An 18,452-nucleotide genomic window follows, 5' to 3' on the forward strand; every position below is an offset into this window, starting at 1 on the left:
CCTGGTATCAACCATCGCTGATTCGAGGCATTCCATAGAACGAGCCACGCTCCAGCAGTGGATGACACAGCAGCTTACATGTGAGGAATGGGAAGGAAGGAGGGCGCCTTACTGTGGGGCTTTTGAGTTAAAAAAAAAGAAAAAAAAGAATAGGGAGATGACTTAGAGGTTAAAAATGCTTGCTGCTCTTCCAGAGGACACAAGTTTGGTTCCCAGCACTATGTCAGGCCGTTTACATCCATCTCTAACTCCAGCTCCAAAGGATCCACTGCCCTCTTCTGGCCTCCATGAGTACTGCACTCGTGAGACCTATACCCACAGACACACATTTATACACATAAATTAAAAAAGAAACCAGTTAAAAAGATTGAAAAAGAAATGAAATTATAAACTAGGTCACAGAGACCCATTTTATGTCTTCCATTGTGTGTGATTATTTATTTATTTTGACACAGGGTCTCACTATGTAGCCCTGGCTGGCCTAGAACTCATCATATAGACCAGGCTAGCCTTGAACTCACAGAGATCTGCCTACCTCTGCCTCCCAAGCACTGTGGAGATTAAAGGTGTAGACTAACACACTGGCTGTTGAGCAGATGATTTTATCTAATGTGCTCTGATGCTTAGAGAGGTAACTGGAACACAGCAGATACTCATCAGATCACCAGTGAATACACGAAGCAAATAAAATACACAGTCAAGGCCTGGCATGGGGGTGCATAACTGCAATCCTAGTACTTGGGACCTGGAGGCAGGGGGATCAGGAATTCAAGGCCAGTCTTAAACACACAAGGAGTCTGAGGCCATACTGGACTCTGTGAGAGCCTGCTTTTTTATTTTATTACCTTGTATTATGTGTATGGGTCTGTGCACATGAGTGTAGGTGCCCACAGAGACCAGAGGAGTCAGATCTCCCTGGAACTTGAATTACAGGTGGTTGTGAGCCACCTGATGTAGATGCTGGGAATTGAACTCAGGTCCTCTGGAAGGTCAGTGTGTGCTCTTAACTGCTGGGTCATCTCTCCAGCTCCAACACCCTGTTTCAAACAAAACAACCGTACGAGCAAGCAACAGCAATAAGATATGCAGGTAAAACTGAGGCTGTGTGAGCTTCGGAACAGGGGTTGGTCCAGCAAATTGATCTTCTGGATGCTTCATGGGAGGGGAAGAAGGCAAGCACTGCATCACTTAGGAAAACCAACCAACATGCCTGCTGGATATTTGTCATTCTGCGATTTCACCTGCACCATCAGGAACTGCAGCCTTGGTGTGTGCGTGACAGTCCTCCAGGGGCTCGAGGGGCTGCCTGCCTTCATGCAGCCGCCCCACGGGTGGGCTAATCCACCGGATGATGGTGACGGCGGTTTGGATTTACAGTGTCTGCACTGTCTTGTCTCTTCTTACCCATGTACCCCTGACTCACCTTGCTCTGCTGCATAGGTTTACCCGGGCTCAGTGGTTCATGGATCCCGCTTCAGCTTTCCCATAGCTGGGACTGCAGTGTGAAGCACCATGTCCATTTTTTGTGGACCAGGGCCTTGTGTGTGCCAAGCAAGTCTCACCATTGACTGCATCCCTAGCTCCTGTCCCGTTTTATTTCCCCCCTCTAGGCTAGACATGCCCAATTTTCACGTCGCTCACAGATAACATGTGGCTTTGTAAGCTGAACCACACATGCGCTTGCATCCTGGGGAATAAACAGTCTCCCGGCCTGCTCCCCCACGTACACAGCACCAGGATATTAGAATCAGATGAGGACACAGGCGTGTCCTGCAGAGGTACATGTGCTCACAAGGGCAGCTGTCCCGGGGTTCCACTTCCAGAGACCAGGAGGCAGCTGGAAGTAGGTGGGGGGTCAGTCAGGGCTCTGGGTGTTGGGACCTCATTGAAATAAGTTACTGAGTGGATGTTAGGGTCCTTGTCTGCACAGTGGAGAAGGGTTGCTACTTCACCGAGCCAGTGTGAGGACTGGCTGAGGTGGTAAGTGCCCCATGAAGCTATCCGCGTCCATTGAACATATGTTTGTCATTAGCCTCCTGGCTTCAGGGAAATAAGGTGACAGGCGTGGCCCGGGCAGCCTCCCCTGCACAGGAGGGGAGGTGGACTGGCTGAGCTGTTGCTAGGACAACCTTGGCAGATGCATCGTACCTGATCCTTGCCCAGGAATTTCGTCCGGGGAGAAATCATCAATCTCTGAGGAAGTCAGACTTCCCACGATGCTCAGTTTGAAGCGATGTTGTGTTCCCATAGGAAAGACTCTCTGAACAGGGACCTCTGGGGGTCTCGGCTACGGACGGAATAACAGGAACAAATTAATGAGGACTGCTGTGGTACAGATAGGGTTTACTTGAGTCCCCTCCTGACCAGGGTTCTTCGTGGACCTGGACAGACACTCTGCTCTGCTGCCCAGGTGCCAGAGGCTGGAAAGCATGTCCTCAACTCAATCCTCATAGCAGCATGCCTCCACCCTCTCTGCTTCCAGCAGGGGCCTCAGGGGATCGCCTCTTCTTCCATCTAAACACCTCCCCTTGAGATAGACATTTGGCTTTTTTCCCCCTTGAGACAAAGTAGCCCAGGTTAGTCTGGGTACTTACAACCTTCATGTCTCAACCTCCTGAGTGCTGAAATTACATGCCTGTGCTTCCACCCCAGGCTTTATTTTTAGCTTTTGAAGGGACTGCTGCAATTACTGGGATGGGCTGTCCTTACTCCTGTTGCTGAGGTAAATACCGGCCCAGAAACCAGCGAGACAGGGCTTCGCTATCTTGTCTGCCAAGAATCAAGTACGACTATCATCTCTGGCCACAAGCCCCATGTCCCCACGAAGTAGGGGAGGCGAAACAGATCCGCAGAAGCTAAAGGTTCACGTAAATGTGTGCCCATGCCCTTTCCCACTGTACCTTCAGACTAGGTGGACTCTGTAAAGTTAGTTCTGAGGCACCCAGATCCCAATGGCCATTATGGAAGGCACAGAGGCCAAAGTCTCCCGGAAGGGCTTCTAATGAAAATCTAATGGGGTGTCTACGCATACACTGACCCCTAACAGTTCCTCCCACTGCCCGTATTTCTCCAGGCTGAGAGCCAGAAGGCAGAAGGGTAGGACTCTCTTAGGATGTATCTCTGCCTTCTTGTTGACCATCTTTGAAACCTTAGTTTCAGTGAATTTTCTAGAAACTGGACCCAAGGGTGGAAGCTGGGTAACTAGAACAAGTGACTTGCAGGTCACCCCCACAAAGGAGAAGACATTGCTCAGCTGTTGCTCTCCTCTTTAAATTCACAAAACGTGGGGTTTTGATTTTGTTCATTTGCCATGCTGGCGTTTGAACCCAGGTCCTCACAGTAGCCAGGCAGGCACTTTACCATGGAACCACAGTGCAGCCTGTAGGAGTGGGTTTGATCGTAGAGTATGACAAGGGTTCATCAAACATGGCATGCCGCTGTCCTCCAAACTTTGGAATCTTTTAGCTTTCACAGGGTTGGGGAGGAGGTGGGCCCATTGCTTTGTAGTTCAGGACAGTGGCTTCAGAGCAAAAGCTACCGTATGCCATGACAGTGGTGAGGCCCTGGGCAGGGAAGGCCCCTTACCCCTCAGTTTCATTTTTAATAATAATAAAAATATGTTTGGTGTTTTGCCTGCATGTATGCATGTCTATGCATACATGTGTATAGTGTCCGTGGTGGCCAGAAGAGGGCATTGGATCCTCCTGGAACTGGAGTTACAGGTGGCTGTGAGCCGCCATGTGGGTGCTGGGAATTGAACCAGGGTTCGCTGTGAGAGCAGCCACTGCTCTAACCACTGAGCCATCTCTCCATCCCACCTTCCAGTTTCTGTATCTGCACAGTAAAGACAACAAGGGCTCCCACCCCATAAGGCTGTTGTCTGGATCCGATGGCACAGACACAGCATCAGGGGATGGCACTGTGCGCAGCCTGGGCTCATGCACAGAAAGTGTCCCATCCTTTTCCCCGCCCTCTCTGCTTCCAGAGCAATTCTCACTCAAAGCCCCGGTGGGACTGGGCCAGGAGAGAGGCTGCAGTAGGGATGGGAGAGTTCAGAAGGCTGGAGTCTGTGGGACATTGATCACACTACAGTCAGAGGAAGGGGCCAGGCCTCTCAGCACTGTGGTCAGGGGAAGTCCCCATAAGTGTTGACACTGATTACGCCTGTATATATGTGTGTGCTCCTGTAAACACAGCCATAAATGTACATCTCCACACGTGTCTGTGTCCAGGGTGTTGAGGGGACAGTGATATCCCAGGAGCAGCTATCACTTCTGTACACTGATCTTCATCTCTGAACTGATTTTCTTTTAATAAACATGGTGCTCAGGCAGAAGTGTCCGATTCTAGGTCTGGAAATCTGCAGAACAGTGCAGGGCATGAGGTGTGGTGGGTGGGGTGGGTGTCCAAAGGCCATGAAAACCAGGGTAAATGTGCTCCCATTGGCCAAGTGAGGACCACTGGAGCATAAAAACATGAATAACGTTAATGGAGTATAACCCAGTGAACGAAGTGGGAGCCGGAGTCTGCGCAGGCGGAGCTGAGTCAGCAGTGGACGCGTCAGAGGTCCCACTATGTCTCATGTCACAGAGTCGCTTTCACATGTACAAACCAGGAGGCAGCTAGTTAGCTGGCCTGCTGCCAGCATGAGAACCCGAGTTCAGTCCCCAGCATCCAAGTAAGAGCCAGGCATGCTGGAGCACACTTTTAATTCCAGCTCTGGCTGGAGCAGAAACAGGAAGAACGAGCTCGCTGGCCAGTTCCAGGTCCAGTGAGAGACTCTGTCTCAAAAACTAAGGAGAGATGACTCAGGGGTTAGAGCACTGGCTACTCTTTCGGACAACCCCAGGTTCGATTCCCAGCAGCTCACAACTGTCTGTCGCCAGTCCCAGGGGAATCAGACACCCTCTTCTGGCCTTCACAGGAAGCAGGCATGCATGTGGGACACAGACATACATACAGGCCAAACACCCATACACATAAAAATGAATAAATGGAATTTTAAAATAGAATTTTTATAGATTTTAAGTTTTTGACTTAATTTAATCTATAAATTTTAATTTAAATTTTTTTAAATTTTAAAATAAAAATTTAAAAAATAGAAATTGAAAAAAAAATAAGGTGGATGAGTTTGAGGCCAGCCAGGACTACACAGTGAGACCCCATACACGTCTCAATGAATAAAGAAGTAAATGGGGGGCTGGAGAGATGGCTCAGAGGTTAAGAGCACTGACTGACTGCTCTTCCAGAGGTCCTGAGTTCAATTCCCAGCAACCACATGGTGGCTCACAACCACCTAATGAGATCTGGCTCCCTCTTCTGGTCATACATGCTGTATACATAATAAATAAATAAATCTTTAAAAAAAAAAAAGAAGTAAATGGATGGGAAGATACTTGATTGACATCAACTTTTGGCTGCCACGGGCCTGCGCACACATGACACACACACACACACACACACACACACACACACACACACACACACCTATCAGTATTATCTACCAAATCCACAAACTAGAAAACAAACAAACAAATCCCATATAATCATCTCAGTAGACACAGAAAAAAATTGAGAAAATTCAAAGTGATAAATAAAACAAAAAGCCATGGCATCTAACAAGCTAGGATGGAAAGAGCCTCCTCACGCTGATAAAAAGGATCTGGCAAGACCCCAGGGGAACACCCTCAGGAGTGAGTGGCAGAGAAAGCAGTGGATACAGCTCTCGTGCTCCGGCAGCCTCATGCTGGAGGGCTGGCCAACACGGTCAGCGAGGAAGAGAATGAGAGTGTACCGCACAGGAGAGGAGAAGCTAACCACTCTTGTTCTCAGGGCATAAACCATCTCCCTGAAAACAAAAACAAAAAACAAAAAACAAAAAAAAAACAACAAAAAAAACTGGATTCTCCTCACGGCCACACTAAAGAATAAGGGAGAGCTTAACAACATTTAGTATATAGGGTGAGATATTTAAAAGTCAACACACACACACACACACACACACACACACACACACACACACACACACGTAAAATAGAAACTTTTCAAAAAACAAAAATCACCAGCCTGCTGAGTTCCAGGACAGTCAGGGCAACACAGAGAGACCCTGTTTCAGAAAAACAAAACTGAGAAATTCCTCAGAGATAAGTCACATTGGCGGTGCACATTGCTGGGCAGAAGATGAGATAAATGATAATAACCATGCTATGATTTTTCCTTCATTCCAAATAGTCACTTTTCTATTCTGAACAATGGAAATATCTTCCCATGAAATGCTATTAAACGCAAAAGGGTCAAGAGTGCTTTGCTGTGAGGGAGGCCCGCCCTTCTCTCAGCAATTCCAACCAAGCCACTCCTCCCTCATCACCAGGCAGGAGCAGGGGGCACGCAGCATCACCTGGGTGGCTCTGCCCAGGGACTCAAACTCAGGTGGCCTTGGAGGGAGTACTGAGAAGCCCACACAGAGGGCCACTCTGCAAGTGACCTGTGGTCTTCTCAAGGTCAGGGAGAGACTAAAGAGAAGCCATGACAGTCAAGGATAACAAGAGTCACCGTTAGACATTTGGTAAGTTGCAAAATGAGACCTGAGAACTTCCAGGAAATGATGGAGGTAGATGGAGGTAGAATTGCCAGATTTTCCCACTGTGGTGCTGGGGACCCGACCCAGGTCTTCCAGCCCACTACGGGAGCCCTGAACATGCCAGCCCCAGTTCAGGCTTCACGGTCTCAGCCATCCAGTAGCTCTCTGCTGTGGACTGACTTCCTCAGAACTGAAACATCCCCTCCTGTGGGCAGGCTCTCTGAGACTCACTAAGTAAATAAAACTTAGCAGTTTAGGAAAGCGTCCTGCCCCAAAGATTGTGTAAGCAGGATGATGATGATGATGATGATGAGAGTAATAGTAATAATAATGGTAGTAATAATAATAGCAATAGCTGCGGAGAGGAGACTCTGGGAAGGGTGACCTGCCTACAAGCCCTGCAGGGATGCTGAACTGGGCTTCTGGGGATGTAGCTGCTTTTGAGTCATCCAGGCTCCAGTAAGGGACCCCAGCAAACTCCTGGGTTCTCCAAATTGGACTTTGGTGGAATCATTACTTCAGCCTGTTCCAGTTCACTGTCTGGGGCCAGGAGACGTTTGTCGACGCCTCCCCAGGAAAAGGTTGCATGATGCCTTGTGAGAAACACACGGAAAAGCATTTGGAGGTGACAAATCAGATTTGAAACTTACCTCTGGCACCTAAGAAAATAAAATACGTTTTTACTGTCCTTCATTTCTTCTCCTCTGTAAATTTGTAACTGCTTTAAATTTTGGCGCTGGCGAGGCAGGTTCAAGGTCCTAGATTTAGTCCCCCAAACAAACAAACATCTCAATATGTTAGCCGCCAGCAACAGATGACTATTTAAATGTAAGTCAGTTTGATTTGTTTCTTTGTTTGAGATGAGGTCTCTTTAAGAAGCCCATGCTGGCTTGGAATTCAAGATCCTCCTGTCTCAGCATTCCCTCTGGGTGCTGGGATGACTGAGTGCTATCATGCCCAACTAATTTGAATTTTGATAATTAAGACATTTAATTCCTCCCCCTTCGTTACTCGTATTTCTAGTGTTCATAAAATGAGCTGGTGGCCACCATGATGTGTGGCCACCTTTATTTGGGCCACACTGCTTTGGAAGACCAGAGACCTGGATGCACTCACGTGCATGGATGGTGGCTACAGGATGTCCCCAGCCTTGCATCTGGCAACTTGGATGTGAGGTTTAGGCCTTCTCAGCATTGACCTACATTTGCTAAGAAATTCCTAACAGGGTGTGTGCGAAAGGTTTTCTGTCCACTGGAGAAAATGTTTCCAACAGGCTGGCCTATAGCCAAGTTTATGGGACATTTCCTTAATTCATGATTGATGTGGGAGGGCTCAGAGAACTGTGGACTGTAGTACCTCTAGGCAGGTGGTCCTAGATTTTATAAGAAAGCAACATGAGCCAGCCAAGAGGAGCAAGCTAGAAACAGGGTTCCTCCTTCGCCTCGGCTTTAGTTCCTGCCCTGACTTCCCTTCAGGACAGACTACGATTGGGATGTGTAAGCCAAGTAAACCCTTTCCTCTCCAGTAGAAACCCTAAGATGTGGTGATAACGTGCCTTTAAGCTCCTCTCACAGGGTGATGAGCCCCGTGAGCAGTGAGGGGCTTGTGCAAACAACCGGTAAGTGGCACTTACCCTGCTCTCCCTTCGGGGTTCTACGGTCTCATATGTGCCAAAGGCTCTCTGGGACGCCTCAGCAGATCTGGGTCTTTCATACAGATAGGCAGCATTTGCTTCCTCTTCAGTCATTTCCCAGGGACTGATGTCTGAATAGGTGAATTCAGGAGTGCCGATCCTTTCAGAGAACTCGTCCGTCTCAGAGAACGTATACTCTTCCAACCCTTCTCTCCCAGAAACTTCCAGGTCCCCTTCTGGGATGGTGTATCCAGTCGATTCCACATCCCCTTGAGGAATGGCCTCTCCAGTAAATTCGACTTTTCTTTCTGGTATGGCATCTTCAATGGAGTCCAAGTTCACTCCCAGGATGGCCTCTCCAATGGAGTCCAAGTCCATTTCTGCTATGATCTTTCGAGTGGATTCTATGTCTATTTCTGGTGGGGCCTCTCCAACGGATTCGACTTCCATTTCTGGAGCAGCCTCTCCAACGGATTCGACTTCCGTTTCTTGAGGAGCCTCTCCAAGGGATTCGACTTCCGTTTCTGGAGCAGCCTCTCCAATGAATTCGACTTCCGTTTCTTGAGGAGCCTCTCCAAGGGATTCGACTTCCGTTTCTGGAGCAGCCTCTCCAATGAATTCTACTTCTGTTTCTTGAGGAGCCTCTCCAATGGATTCCACTTCCATATCTGGGGCACTCTCTCCAATGGGTTCCATTTCTGTTTCTTGGGGAGCCTCTCCACTGGATTCCATTTCCCCTTCATGGATGGCTTCTCCTTCAGTCCCGACTGTCTCATCATCTGCCATTTCTCCTTCAAATCTGCCTTCATCTTCTGTCCCAATGCCCTCTTGAGGACCCTTGGTGGCATCTCCACCCTCATCAATTTCTTGGCCATTGTTTTCCATTGGTGGTGACACCTGTTCCAGGGTGGCAAGAAATCCCAGGGAAGAAAGTATAACAGTGAGAGACGTGAGGGTGACAGGAGAGGCAGATGTTAGGGTGACAGGAAGGACACATCTACATGCATTCCCCCCACTCCCCATGCCCAAGCGATGATGTTTTGCACTTCAAGGTAACCACTCTAGCTTCTACAGTCCTGCATTACAAGCACGAACTCTAGAAAATGCAGGGAGGTCTAAAGGTTGGATATGTCATTACTGATAGCTAACACTCTGGAATGAGGTGTGTCCTAATTATCTTTGTCAACCTGACACAGCCTGGAGTCACCTGAGAAGGGAGTCTCAACTAAGGGATTGACCGTACCAGACTGGCCTGTCTGGGAGATTGTCTTGATTATCAATTGATGTGGAAGGGCCCAGCACACTGCAGACAGCACCATCCCCAAGCTAAGTGGTCCTGGGTTGTATAAGAAAGCTACCTGAGCATAAACCCATGAATGAGCCAATAAGCAGTGTTCCTCCATGTTCTTGCTATACTTCCTGGCTGTGATTGAGTTCTCTGGTTAGAGGGGACACTATGTGGAAGAACAGGCAGGCAGGCCTAACTTCTCTCAGTCATGAGCCCTGACTTGGAAGTATGAGCCAAATAAATCCTTTCCTTCTCTGAGTTGCTTTTGGTCAGAGTGCTTTATGAATACAACCAGGACAGGGTGTAAGTTTCTCTGTGCATGAACGGAGTTTGTCAGAATGAACGATCGTGGCACCACAGACCCTGGGAATCCTGTCTATTTGTCTCCTAGTAAACAGGAGCCCAGATTAAGTCTCCAGGTGGAAGTTACCTCATGGTCTTCAGTGTGCTCCTGTTCCTTCTCCTCTTCTGCAGAAGCTTGCTTCTCTTCCAGGTGTGACCTGCTTTTAGAGACAGGAAATGCTAGCTCACAGCCTATCACGAAAGCTGCATGCCTGCTGCTCACTGGTATGACCTCCACTTCTCCTCCACCCTGCTGCCAGCCAAAACTCTCCCATCACTAGGCCATGCTTGTCAGGGGGCCACAGTTTGGTATGAGAATGAAGGTAAAACACCGTTATCATAACATTAAAGAGAAAGCATGTGAGGGCACCCCAGAAAGGTCACCTGAGCTATTCTGTTTCTGGGGCAAGGCAGAGAAAGTCTCAGGAGACAGGGTAACATGCCAGACTCTGCCTCAGCTTCTCAACATCGCCATGGTTTGCATGCAAAATAGTTTGGTGTTTCTTAAAAACTTGATTAGAGACTGGACTCTGGACCCCCAGTGCTCACATAAAAGCCAGGCACAGTTGCTTGTGCCTGTAACTCCAGAGCTATGAGGGTTTGAGACAGGAGGATCACTGAGGTTTGCTGGCCACCAGGCTAGTTCCAGGTTCAGCAAAAGACCCTGCTTCAAGGGGATAAGGTAGAAAGCAATAGAGGGTGACACCCAACATCCTCCTCTGGCTTCTGCACACACAGACACAGACACAGACACAGACACACAGACACAGACACACACACACACACACACTTCTGCAAATATGCCAGTGCAATGTTTAAGATACAAACTAAGCTAACTTTTTAAAATCAAAGTAATATAGATATATGCTTCGCAGACATGAAAATGCCTGGTATTTCCCCTCTGCTGCCCAAGGCGGCCACCGTAACAGGCATCTGTGGTGTGTTTGCCTTTGTTCAGAATCTTTGCATTTAAATTCTTCCCCAAATTGGGGCTCATTCTATACCTACTGTTTCATGTCTAGCTTTATCCTGTGATATAATCTGGATGTGTTTCCATGGGAGTACACAGAGACGTAACCTTTAGAAATATGAAAAAAACCCAGAAGTGTCTAAGCAAATATAATTATTTAAACTCCCTTCTGTTTTACACAAAACCTAAAAGAGAGCTGGCAGCAGCATTTTTTGGGTGCACTCAGTGCCGGCGATCTGCTTATCCCTCAAGTCCACGACGGAGGGATCCATTCTTACAGGAGGGAGGCATGAGCCTGGCCCAATCCCCATCTGAGCCAGCGCTCCTCCCCTCTCCTCCCAACTCCAGCAATACTGGACAGCATCTTATCCATGCCCCGCTTTGTAGCCTGGCTTATCAAGCACGGTGGTTGCCATGGTTACCGCAGTGTGTGCAAATCTATAGTCTAGGAGAAGCAGAGGCTAGGAGTAGGGAATGGGCGGGGGTGGGGTGGGGGCCAGGAAAAGACAAAGGGCAGGAGGTGAAAGAGAGAAGGGACATGGGGGCAGGGTGGGGCCGGAGAGGGTCGGAAAGGTCCAGAAAATGTGGAGGAGAATGGGAAGGGGTACAGAAGTGAAGGGGGAAGGCGCGTGGGGTGGGGGCACCTGCGTGCAGAAAGCCAGGGAAAACGTCTGGTGGATCCATTATTCCTCTGGCTGGGCTTACCCGTCCGCTTGGTCCTCCGGCTCCGCCATCTCTCGTTGCTAGGCGACGCCATCAAACATCCGGCGAAGTCCGGACCACGCGCTCAAAGACCGCAGGAGGCGGGGCCTGGCTGCGTCCTGCAGTTCTTACAGAAACACCATGCAAAAGCAGTAAAGTACAAATGTGTGTTTTGTCCATCGCCATTGTCCGAGCCTTTCCTGCCAGGACTTAGTTCCTTTAGCGTGACGATAGTGCTAAAATACATCCAACTGAGTACCTTCGAACCTGATGATGGGCAGGGGCTCCGAGGGTGGCGGGCTGGGTGGGGACGCCGGATCCGGGAAACTCTCTTGGCTCTGGCTCTTCTATCTCCAGCCTTGGGGTACTCAGGAACCCTGACCACGGGGTCCTTTCGAGGGGTCGTTGGCAGAGAGGGAGGCTCAGTGCCCTTTTAGTGGGCATCGTTCCTTCTTACCCCCAAAATTGAGAAATAGGAATGCAGGGGGTGAGCGCACACGTGGGCACTGGAAGGCTCTGCCTCCCGGACCAGGGGCGCAGGGCTCCCATCTAGGGCAGCGTCACGGGTACCAGGAGCGCGGCAGGACCTGCAGATGCAGCCAGCAGGGAACCCCGAGCAGGGGCTGTCCGGTGCGCGGGGGCGCCCGTGGGTTGGAGACAGGGAGCAGCGTTCCTGGCTGCGCGGGCCTGGGCGGGTCCTGGGGCGGAGCCGGGGCGGAGCGAGGGCCGGGCCTCTCCACATCCCCTCCCCGCCGCGCCTCGCTAGCGGCGGCTGTGGCAGTGGCGGCTGTGGTGGCGGCGGCTCCTGGAGCCGGCGCGAGTCCAGCCCTCGCGGCGGGACCCGGGTGGGTATCAGGGTTCGTTTGGGATCGCGGGCCGGGGGTTTCGGGGTCCACTTGGAACGGCGTGGCGGTCCCTGGGTGCGCTGGAATCTGGACGCGCGGGACGCGGGCCTGCAGCGCGGGGGCCCGGGAGGGGCTGAGGGGGGGTGCGATCGGCGCTGGGCGCAGGGCGGGGGCGATGCGAAGGAACCCGGATCTCACCAGGGACGTCCTGGGGACTCCATCCTCGGCGTTTGAGACTCCGTGTTCTGGGAGTGGGCCCAGCTGGAGGAGACTCGGTCCCCGCCTGTCTGGAGCCGTCGGCCGGGGCACTTGCGGTCTTTGTCTGGCTGGCTGGTCTGAGCATGCGAAGAACTTGTGGGGTTCCGGCACTGGCTGACAGAGCCCCCCAAAGTGTACCATGCCCTCCTGGGGTGTGCGCGCTATTAGCGTTCGGGGCAGTAGAGGCAATGGTCTATGCTATTTAAGAGCCTCAAGTCAAGAGTCCTCACTTCTTTTTAGCTTAGTCTCTCTCTCTCTCTCTCTCTCTCTCTCTCTCTCTCTCTCTCTCTCTCTCTCTCTCTCTCTCTTCCCCTCCCCCTCTCTCTCCCTCCCTCTCTGTTCTTTCCTTCAAAAGAAAGAAAAAAATGGGATAGTAGAAAAAGAAAAAGGGCAATTTAAAATTGCTAAAAATAACCCACGGAATCCTGCCAGAACGAATGAGCGGTGAGAAGTAAAAGCTTGTTCCTCGGAAGTCGGTGTCGTATGTTGGCCACAATCTAGTCCAGATTCCGTTCAGAAATAGAAGAATAGGAAAGCATCTCTTTCTTCCGTTAAAGTTTGTTTCATGGCCTCTGTCAAGTTCCTTTATCAGGAAAGAGAGGGGAAATGTCCTGGTCGCCAAGAATATTGACGAGAGCGTGAGTCCAAAGACGGGGGCCTAGGGGCTCCATTCTCAATCTCACTAACGGATTAATGAAGTTAAAAGAAACTGTATGCCAGTCTTAGCCCTCGTTAGAAAGGCTGACGTTAACGCTGATGGCGAATATTGAACTTAATGGAGAGAGAACTTTGCAGACAAGGGCCGCTGAGATGCAGCCATTCAGAATTGGCCTGAGTTGGTTCCCAGCTGGCTGTCGGGGATGGCTCTCTTGGGTTGAAAGTACTTGCTGTTTTATAGTTTCTGCGGCTTACTGGTAAGTAGAGTCTCAGAGTGTAGCTGTGAAGTTCTTTCCTGGGAATTGTTACTCTTGTGGCAGTTATGGTGCCTGATAACAACGCCTGGTTATCTAACATGTGGGTTTTCAAGGTGCACAGAACAGGCTTGTGGAAGGGCAGTGATATATATATAGATATATATAGATATATAGATATATCTATATCTATATAGATATAGATATAGATATATTTTCCCAAGACAGGGTTTCTCTTTGTAGTTTTGATGCTTGTCCTGGATCTTGCTCTGTAGACCAGGCTGGCCTCGAACTCACAGATATCCACCTGGCTCTGTCTTCCGAGTGCTGGGATTAAAGGCGTGCACCACTGCCCGGCTTAAAAAAATTTTATTATAACTATTTATTGTGTGAATGTACATGTACCCATGTGTGCCTCGGTGGTGCCTATGTGGAGCTCAGAGGACAACTTGTGGAAGTCAGTTCTGTCCTTCCACCATGCGAGTTTCGAGGGGAATCAAACTCAGGTTGTCAGGTTTGGTGGCAACGACCCGTATCCACAGAACGATCTCATGACATTTGTACCCATCCCACTGAGACTTCAGTCCACTAGGGGTGAGCTTGCACAGACCAGGGTGCAGGATATCCCACCTCCAAACACCCTGTGCCTCTCCCTGTAGTGGCTGGCCCTGCTCTTCACAGGGACATGTTCTGCCAGGGATTCTTTAGTGGGAGGAAACGGGGGTGTCAGCCTCTGAAGCTCGGATCGGTTCACTGTGGTCTGTGAAGAGCACTCTTTGCTTTGGTGAACTCAGTCTTGAGAGGATGGCCTTTGGGTTGACAGAACTTGCCTGATACTGCCCTGGCTCTCTGTCCTCCAATTTTGAGTGACAAAGTGCCGTGATAAAATCATGGTCTCTACTGTGCGCACAGTGGCTCAGGACTGCAATTCTAGTGCTTGAGAAGGTGAATCAGGAGGGTTTCTGTGAGTTTAAGTCCAGTGTGGACTATATAGTGAGTTCCAGGCCATCCGGGGCTACATAGTATCAATCAAACCAAGCCAAACCAAAAACAAAAACAACAATAACAAAAAAAAACTCACATGGCCTCCAAAAATAGACTTGGGTTCAAATATACACCAGTTTCTGGTCCTTGTTTGAGTCCCTTGTCCACAGTTCCTCTCCAAAACCTCAATGTCCCATGTGCCTGGCATATGGTATGTAAGTTTTTGTTGAGACAGGGTCTCTTTCTGCAGCTTAGGCTGGTCTGGAACTCATGGTAATCCTCATGCTTCTGCATCCTAAGTGCTGGGGTTACAGATGTATGCTACCACTCTTGTTTGTTGACATTTTAAATGACCGTCCTTATCATTATGACATCTGTCATTTAGATTTTTCACATTTAACAACATGAGTTAAAAACATGGCTTTTCTTTTTTCAGTGTTTTTATTATTTGAGAATTCCATACACACATACTCCTCATTTCCCTCTTCTGACTTACCTTTTATCCTTCTCGCCAACACCTCCCCTTCCAATTTTTCTTTTGATAATCCACTGAATCTAGTTAGTGCTGCCCACGTGTGCATGAGTGTGGGACCATCCAGTGCAGCATGGGAAACCTACCAGTGCCCCCACACTGCAGGAGTTCGCCTTCAGCAGCTGCCAGCAGTTCCTCAGTGAGGGGTGGGGTTTGGAGCGCTCCCTCACCCACCCTGTGCGGGTCTTACTCAGGTAACCACAGCTGCTGTGAGTTCCTGAGTGCACAGGCTGTGCCATGTCCAAAGTCATCATTTCACAGTGTGCCCGCCACCCTCTGGCTCTGACACTCTTCCTGCCTCCTCTTCTGCAGTGTTCCCTGAGCCTCGGTGCAGAGTGCGGGGTGGTCCCGTTTAGAGCTGAGCACTGGGTCTCCTCCTCACAGCGCTTTCCTTAGGAGACTGCACTGACTGCTGCCCACTGGAGCTTCTGTGACCAAGGCTGAGAGCAGCCCAGGTCCTGGGTCAGATTGCGCTCAAGAGGGCATACACATATGCATGCACACGCGTGCACGCACACACACACACACCCGCCACACCTGTTTTCTGTTTTGATTCCTTGTGTGGATGGTTTATTGGGTGGAAAAATTGATCCGAATCAGCATTTGGACCTGTTTGCACTTTTCCCTTTGTGGTACTCGGGATTGAACTGAGGGCTTCACACTTGCCAGGCAAGTGCTCTGCCCCTGAGCCCTCTTGATTTGCACTCACTGTATAGTCATGGCAGGCCTTAAACTTGTGATCCTCCTGCCTCAGTCCTTCAAGTAGCTGAGATTACAGGCCAAAAAAGTACCACAGGGCTCAGCTACCCTCCAGTCTTCGTAACTTGGTGGGGACTGGGTTCCTCAGTCTGTTCTGGGCAGCAGGGTTACCTGGCAACACAAATCCCCTCTAAGATTCTAGCTTATCCCTCCCCGTGACTCTCACAGGCTGGATTCTGCTCTTGTAACAAGCTTAAGGTACAGGGGAGGGGTGCTGTTGAACCCCAGGGGCTCGTAGCAGGAGCAGCTGATTTTATTGATGTTTGTCATCGTCTACATCATTTGATTGCAGTTGTAGGAGGTTGAAGTCATGCAGAGGGAAGAAGCCGGAGGCTGCAGAGAACACCTTAGCAGACACACCCAACGTTCGTCAGAGGATGCTGATGGTACCTTCAGACCACCACCCATTGACCTTATGGTTAATATATTTAAATTATAATTTGGATACATAAGAACAATTTTATCAGAGTTTTAGAGATAAACCCCAGGGCAGGTGAGCTGCTGCCCAGGAGAGAATGAGGGAGAGAAAGGAAAAGGCCACACCGTTTAAGCCCACACGGCAGCGAGGCACATGGCTGACAAGCTGCATGCTGGGGGGGAGAAAATAAGGAAGCCCAAATGCTGAGAGACGTGCCCAAAGTGCTAAGGAAAGCACACTTAGAGGAGGTGAGAAAGAAGCAGAAAGCCAAGCTTTCCCGATAATCCAGAAAATGGGCAGATTTATGACATGCTGCTGTAGCCCACAAGCTACTACACCTAAAACATTTTCTTTCTTAGCCTACATGTATTTACTCTGTGTGTATATGGAGTGTATGTGGTGCGTGTGTGTGTGTGTGTGTGTGTGTGTGTGTGTGTGTATGTGTGTGTGTGTGTGTGTGTGTGAGAGAGAGAGAGAGAGAGAGAGAGAGAGAGAGAGAGAGAGAGAGAGAGAGAATGTGTGTGTGAGGTATGTGGGGGGAGAGATATTTGTGTGTGGGGTATTGTGTGTATGTGTGTGTATGGATATGTGTATGGAGTGTGTGTGTGGGGGATGTGTGTGTGTGTGTGTGTGTGTAGGTATATGTTTACGTGTGTATGCATGTATGTAGGGGCCAGAGGCCAGCCTCAGGAGCCATCCACCATGTGTTTTTCAGAAGCTCTGAGGGTTTTCCTGTCTCCACCTCTCTAGCACTGGGATTACAAGTGTGTCCCAACTTTTACATGGCTGCTGGGACTCGAACTCAGGTCCTGAGGCTCATGGAGCAGACACTTTACTGACTGAGCCATCTTTCCAACCCCTCACAAACTCACTTTCTGTAATTAAGTAACTTTCTCTAAGCTGGATCAATGGGGTTGCTTTTTGGGGTGTCATCCATATGGTTTTCTCCCTGATTTGAATCTTGTTTTGTGGTTCCTTAGCACAGATAGTGAGAGCACCATTTACAGGTACGAATCAGCAGTCACACAGGGCTAGCCTGGTCTGTGCTGCTCCTGGACTCCCTGGCTAGCCTGGTCTGTGCTGCTCCTGGACTCCCTGGCTAGCCTGGTCTGTGCTGCTCCTGGACTCTGTGGCTCACTTGGCATCTTGCCACCTTGGGCTTGGTCCTCCTCTGTCTTAGAGCTTGGCACATCACCAAGTTTCCTTTCTCTTCCTGGCCCGATTTCCCTTGTTCTGTGGGAGAAATGGGATGTTTATATTTGTGGTCCAGGGACATGAAAGCAGATGTCTTCTCCACGGAGGCCCAGGCTTCGGAGTTTTCCAGGGAGAGGCTGTGTCAGAGTGACAGCTGGGCAGTTGGAAGAGGAAGGTGGCAGCGCCAGGGCCCCTGTGTCCCTCCAGTCCTGATTTGCTGACTGGCACACCAGTGTCAAAGGACCTTTTCCTCTTGCAAATGGTCTGGGCTCCAGCAGTAAGGTTAACCCCTAAACCTCAGCTCTTCCATTGGGACACAAGTCAGCCATCTTGTTCTCACAGGGAATCCTGTGGGATCCTGCAGGGGGTCTCTGGGCTGCAAGTATATTCTCTTCTGCGTTGATGACATACCCAGAATTAAATGTAGCCTAGAGGACAAATCATGCCAGTCCCCCGGGGGCTCACTTGAGTGATGAGATCAAAGGCAACCCCAGAAGGACCCAAGTTGGTCTCATTCTCTGATCTGCGAAGCTGACTATCCCGCTATCCCAGAGATGGTGAGGATATACCAGACTTGGGAAAGCCAACAGGAAGGTAAGGGGAGCTGAGGTCTCTGCTCAGGTGACTGTGGCAGAGGCCGAGGGAGGAAATGATCCCTGTTTGCGTGTGTCTGGCTTGTGTTTAATAAGGCATCATTCATCCCAGTCTTTATTGTCGGGGCCTGGAGGGAAAAGCAGATGAACCGGTTTCTGTCAGCTACTTGGCAAGTGACCTGAGTCCAAGACTTTCTGCCCCTGAGCAGTCTGGGAGTGACCAGCTCTGGGCTACATCCATTGACACAGTGCCCTAAGCATCCTGTAGCCCCTTAACTGTCCCTCCTCAAGGCAGTGGGCAGAGAGCACACACACATGGGCAGTTGTGCAATGCCTGTCTGGGTCTGTGGTGCTGACTGGTGGAAGCCAGGGTGGCCTGAGCTGTGACACAGCACGAGGGTGGGAAGCTGTGGTCGCCCTCCTCGGTCAGTCCCCTGGCACGT

The 18,452-nt window shown here is 49.9% G+C and overlaps 2 protein-coding genes across 3 annotated transcripts in view; one reads left to right on the forward strand and one right to left on the reverse strand.

The window, feature by feature from the left end:
- Ccdc40 (coiled-coil domain containing 40) overlaps positions 1 to 12,124 on the reverse strand; it is a 43,631-nt gene extending 31,507 nt beyond the window's left edge. Inside the window, exons 1-4 of one of the 2 annotated variants that reach the window (XM_052757694.1) lie at positions 11,519 to 12,124; positions 9,932 to 10,001; positions 8,214 to 9,110; positions 2,149 to 2,287 (exon numbers count right to left, since the gene is read on the reverse strand). In XM_052757694.1, coding sequence (XP_052613654.1) covers positions 2,149 to 2,287; positions 8,214 to 9,110; positions 9,932 to 10,001; positions 11,519 to 11,547 — 1,135 coding nt within the window. In that variant the 5' untranslated portion in view covers positions 11,548 to 12,124. Of the gene's footprint in view, positions 1 to 2,148; positions 2,288 to 8,213; positions 9,111 to 9,931; positions 10,005 to 11,518 lie in introns of both variants that reach the window. The other variant, XM_052757693.1, reaches the window with a different exon arrangement.
- Positions 12,125 to 12,243: 119 nt separating this feature from the next.
- Tbc1d16 (TBC1 domain family member 16) overlaps positions 12,244 to 18,452 on the forward strand; it is an 84,643-nt gene continuing 78,434 nt past the window's right edge. Inside the window, 1 exon segment of the mRNA XM_052757698.1 lies at positions 12,244 to 12,360. The gene's annotated coding sequence lies outside the window, so the exon portion shown is untranslated.

The sequence above is a fragment of the Peromyscus californicus genome, unplaced genomic scaffold, assembly GCF_007827085.1.
Source record: "Peromyscus californicus insignis strain IS unplaced genomic scaffold, ASM782708v3 Scaffold_3__1_contigs__length_106647218, whole genome shotgun sequence".
In the NCBI taxonomy this organism is placed as follows: domain Eukaryota; kingdom Metazoa; phylum Chordata; class Mammalia; order Rodentia; family Cricetidae; genus Peromyscus; species Peromyscus californicus.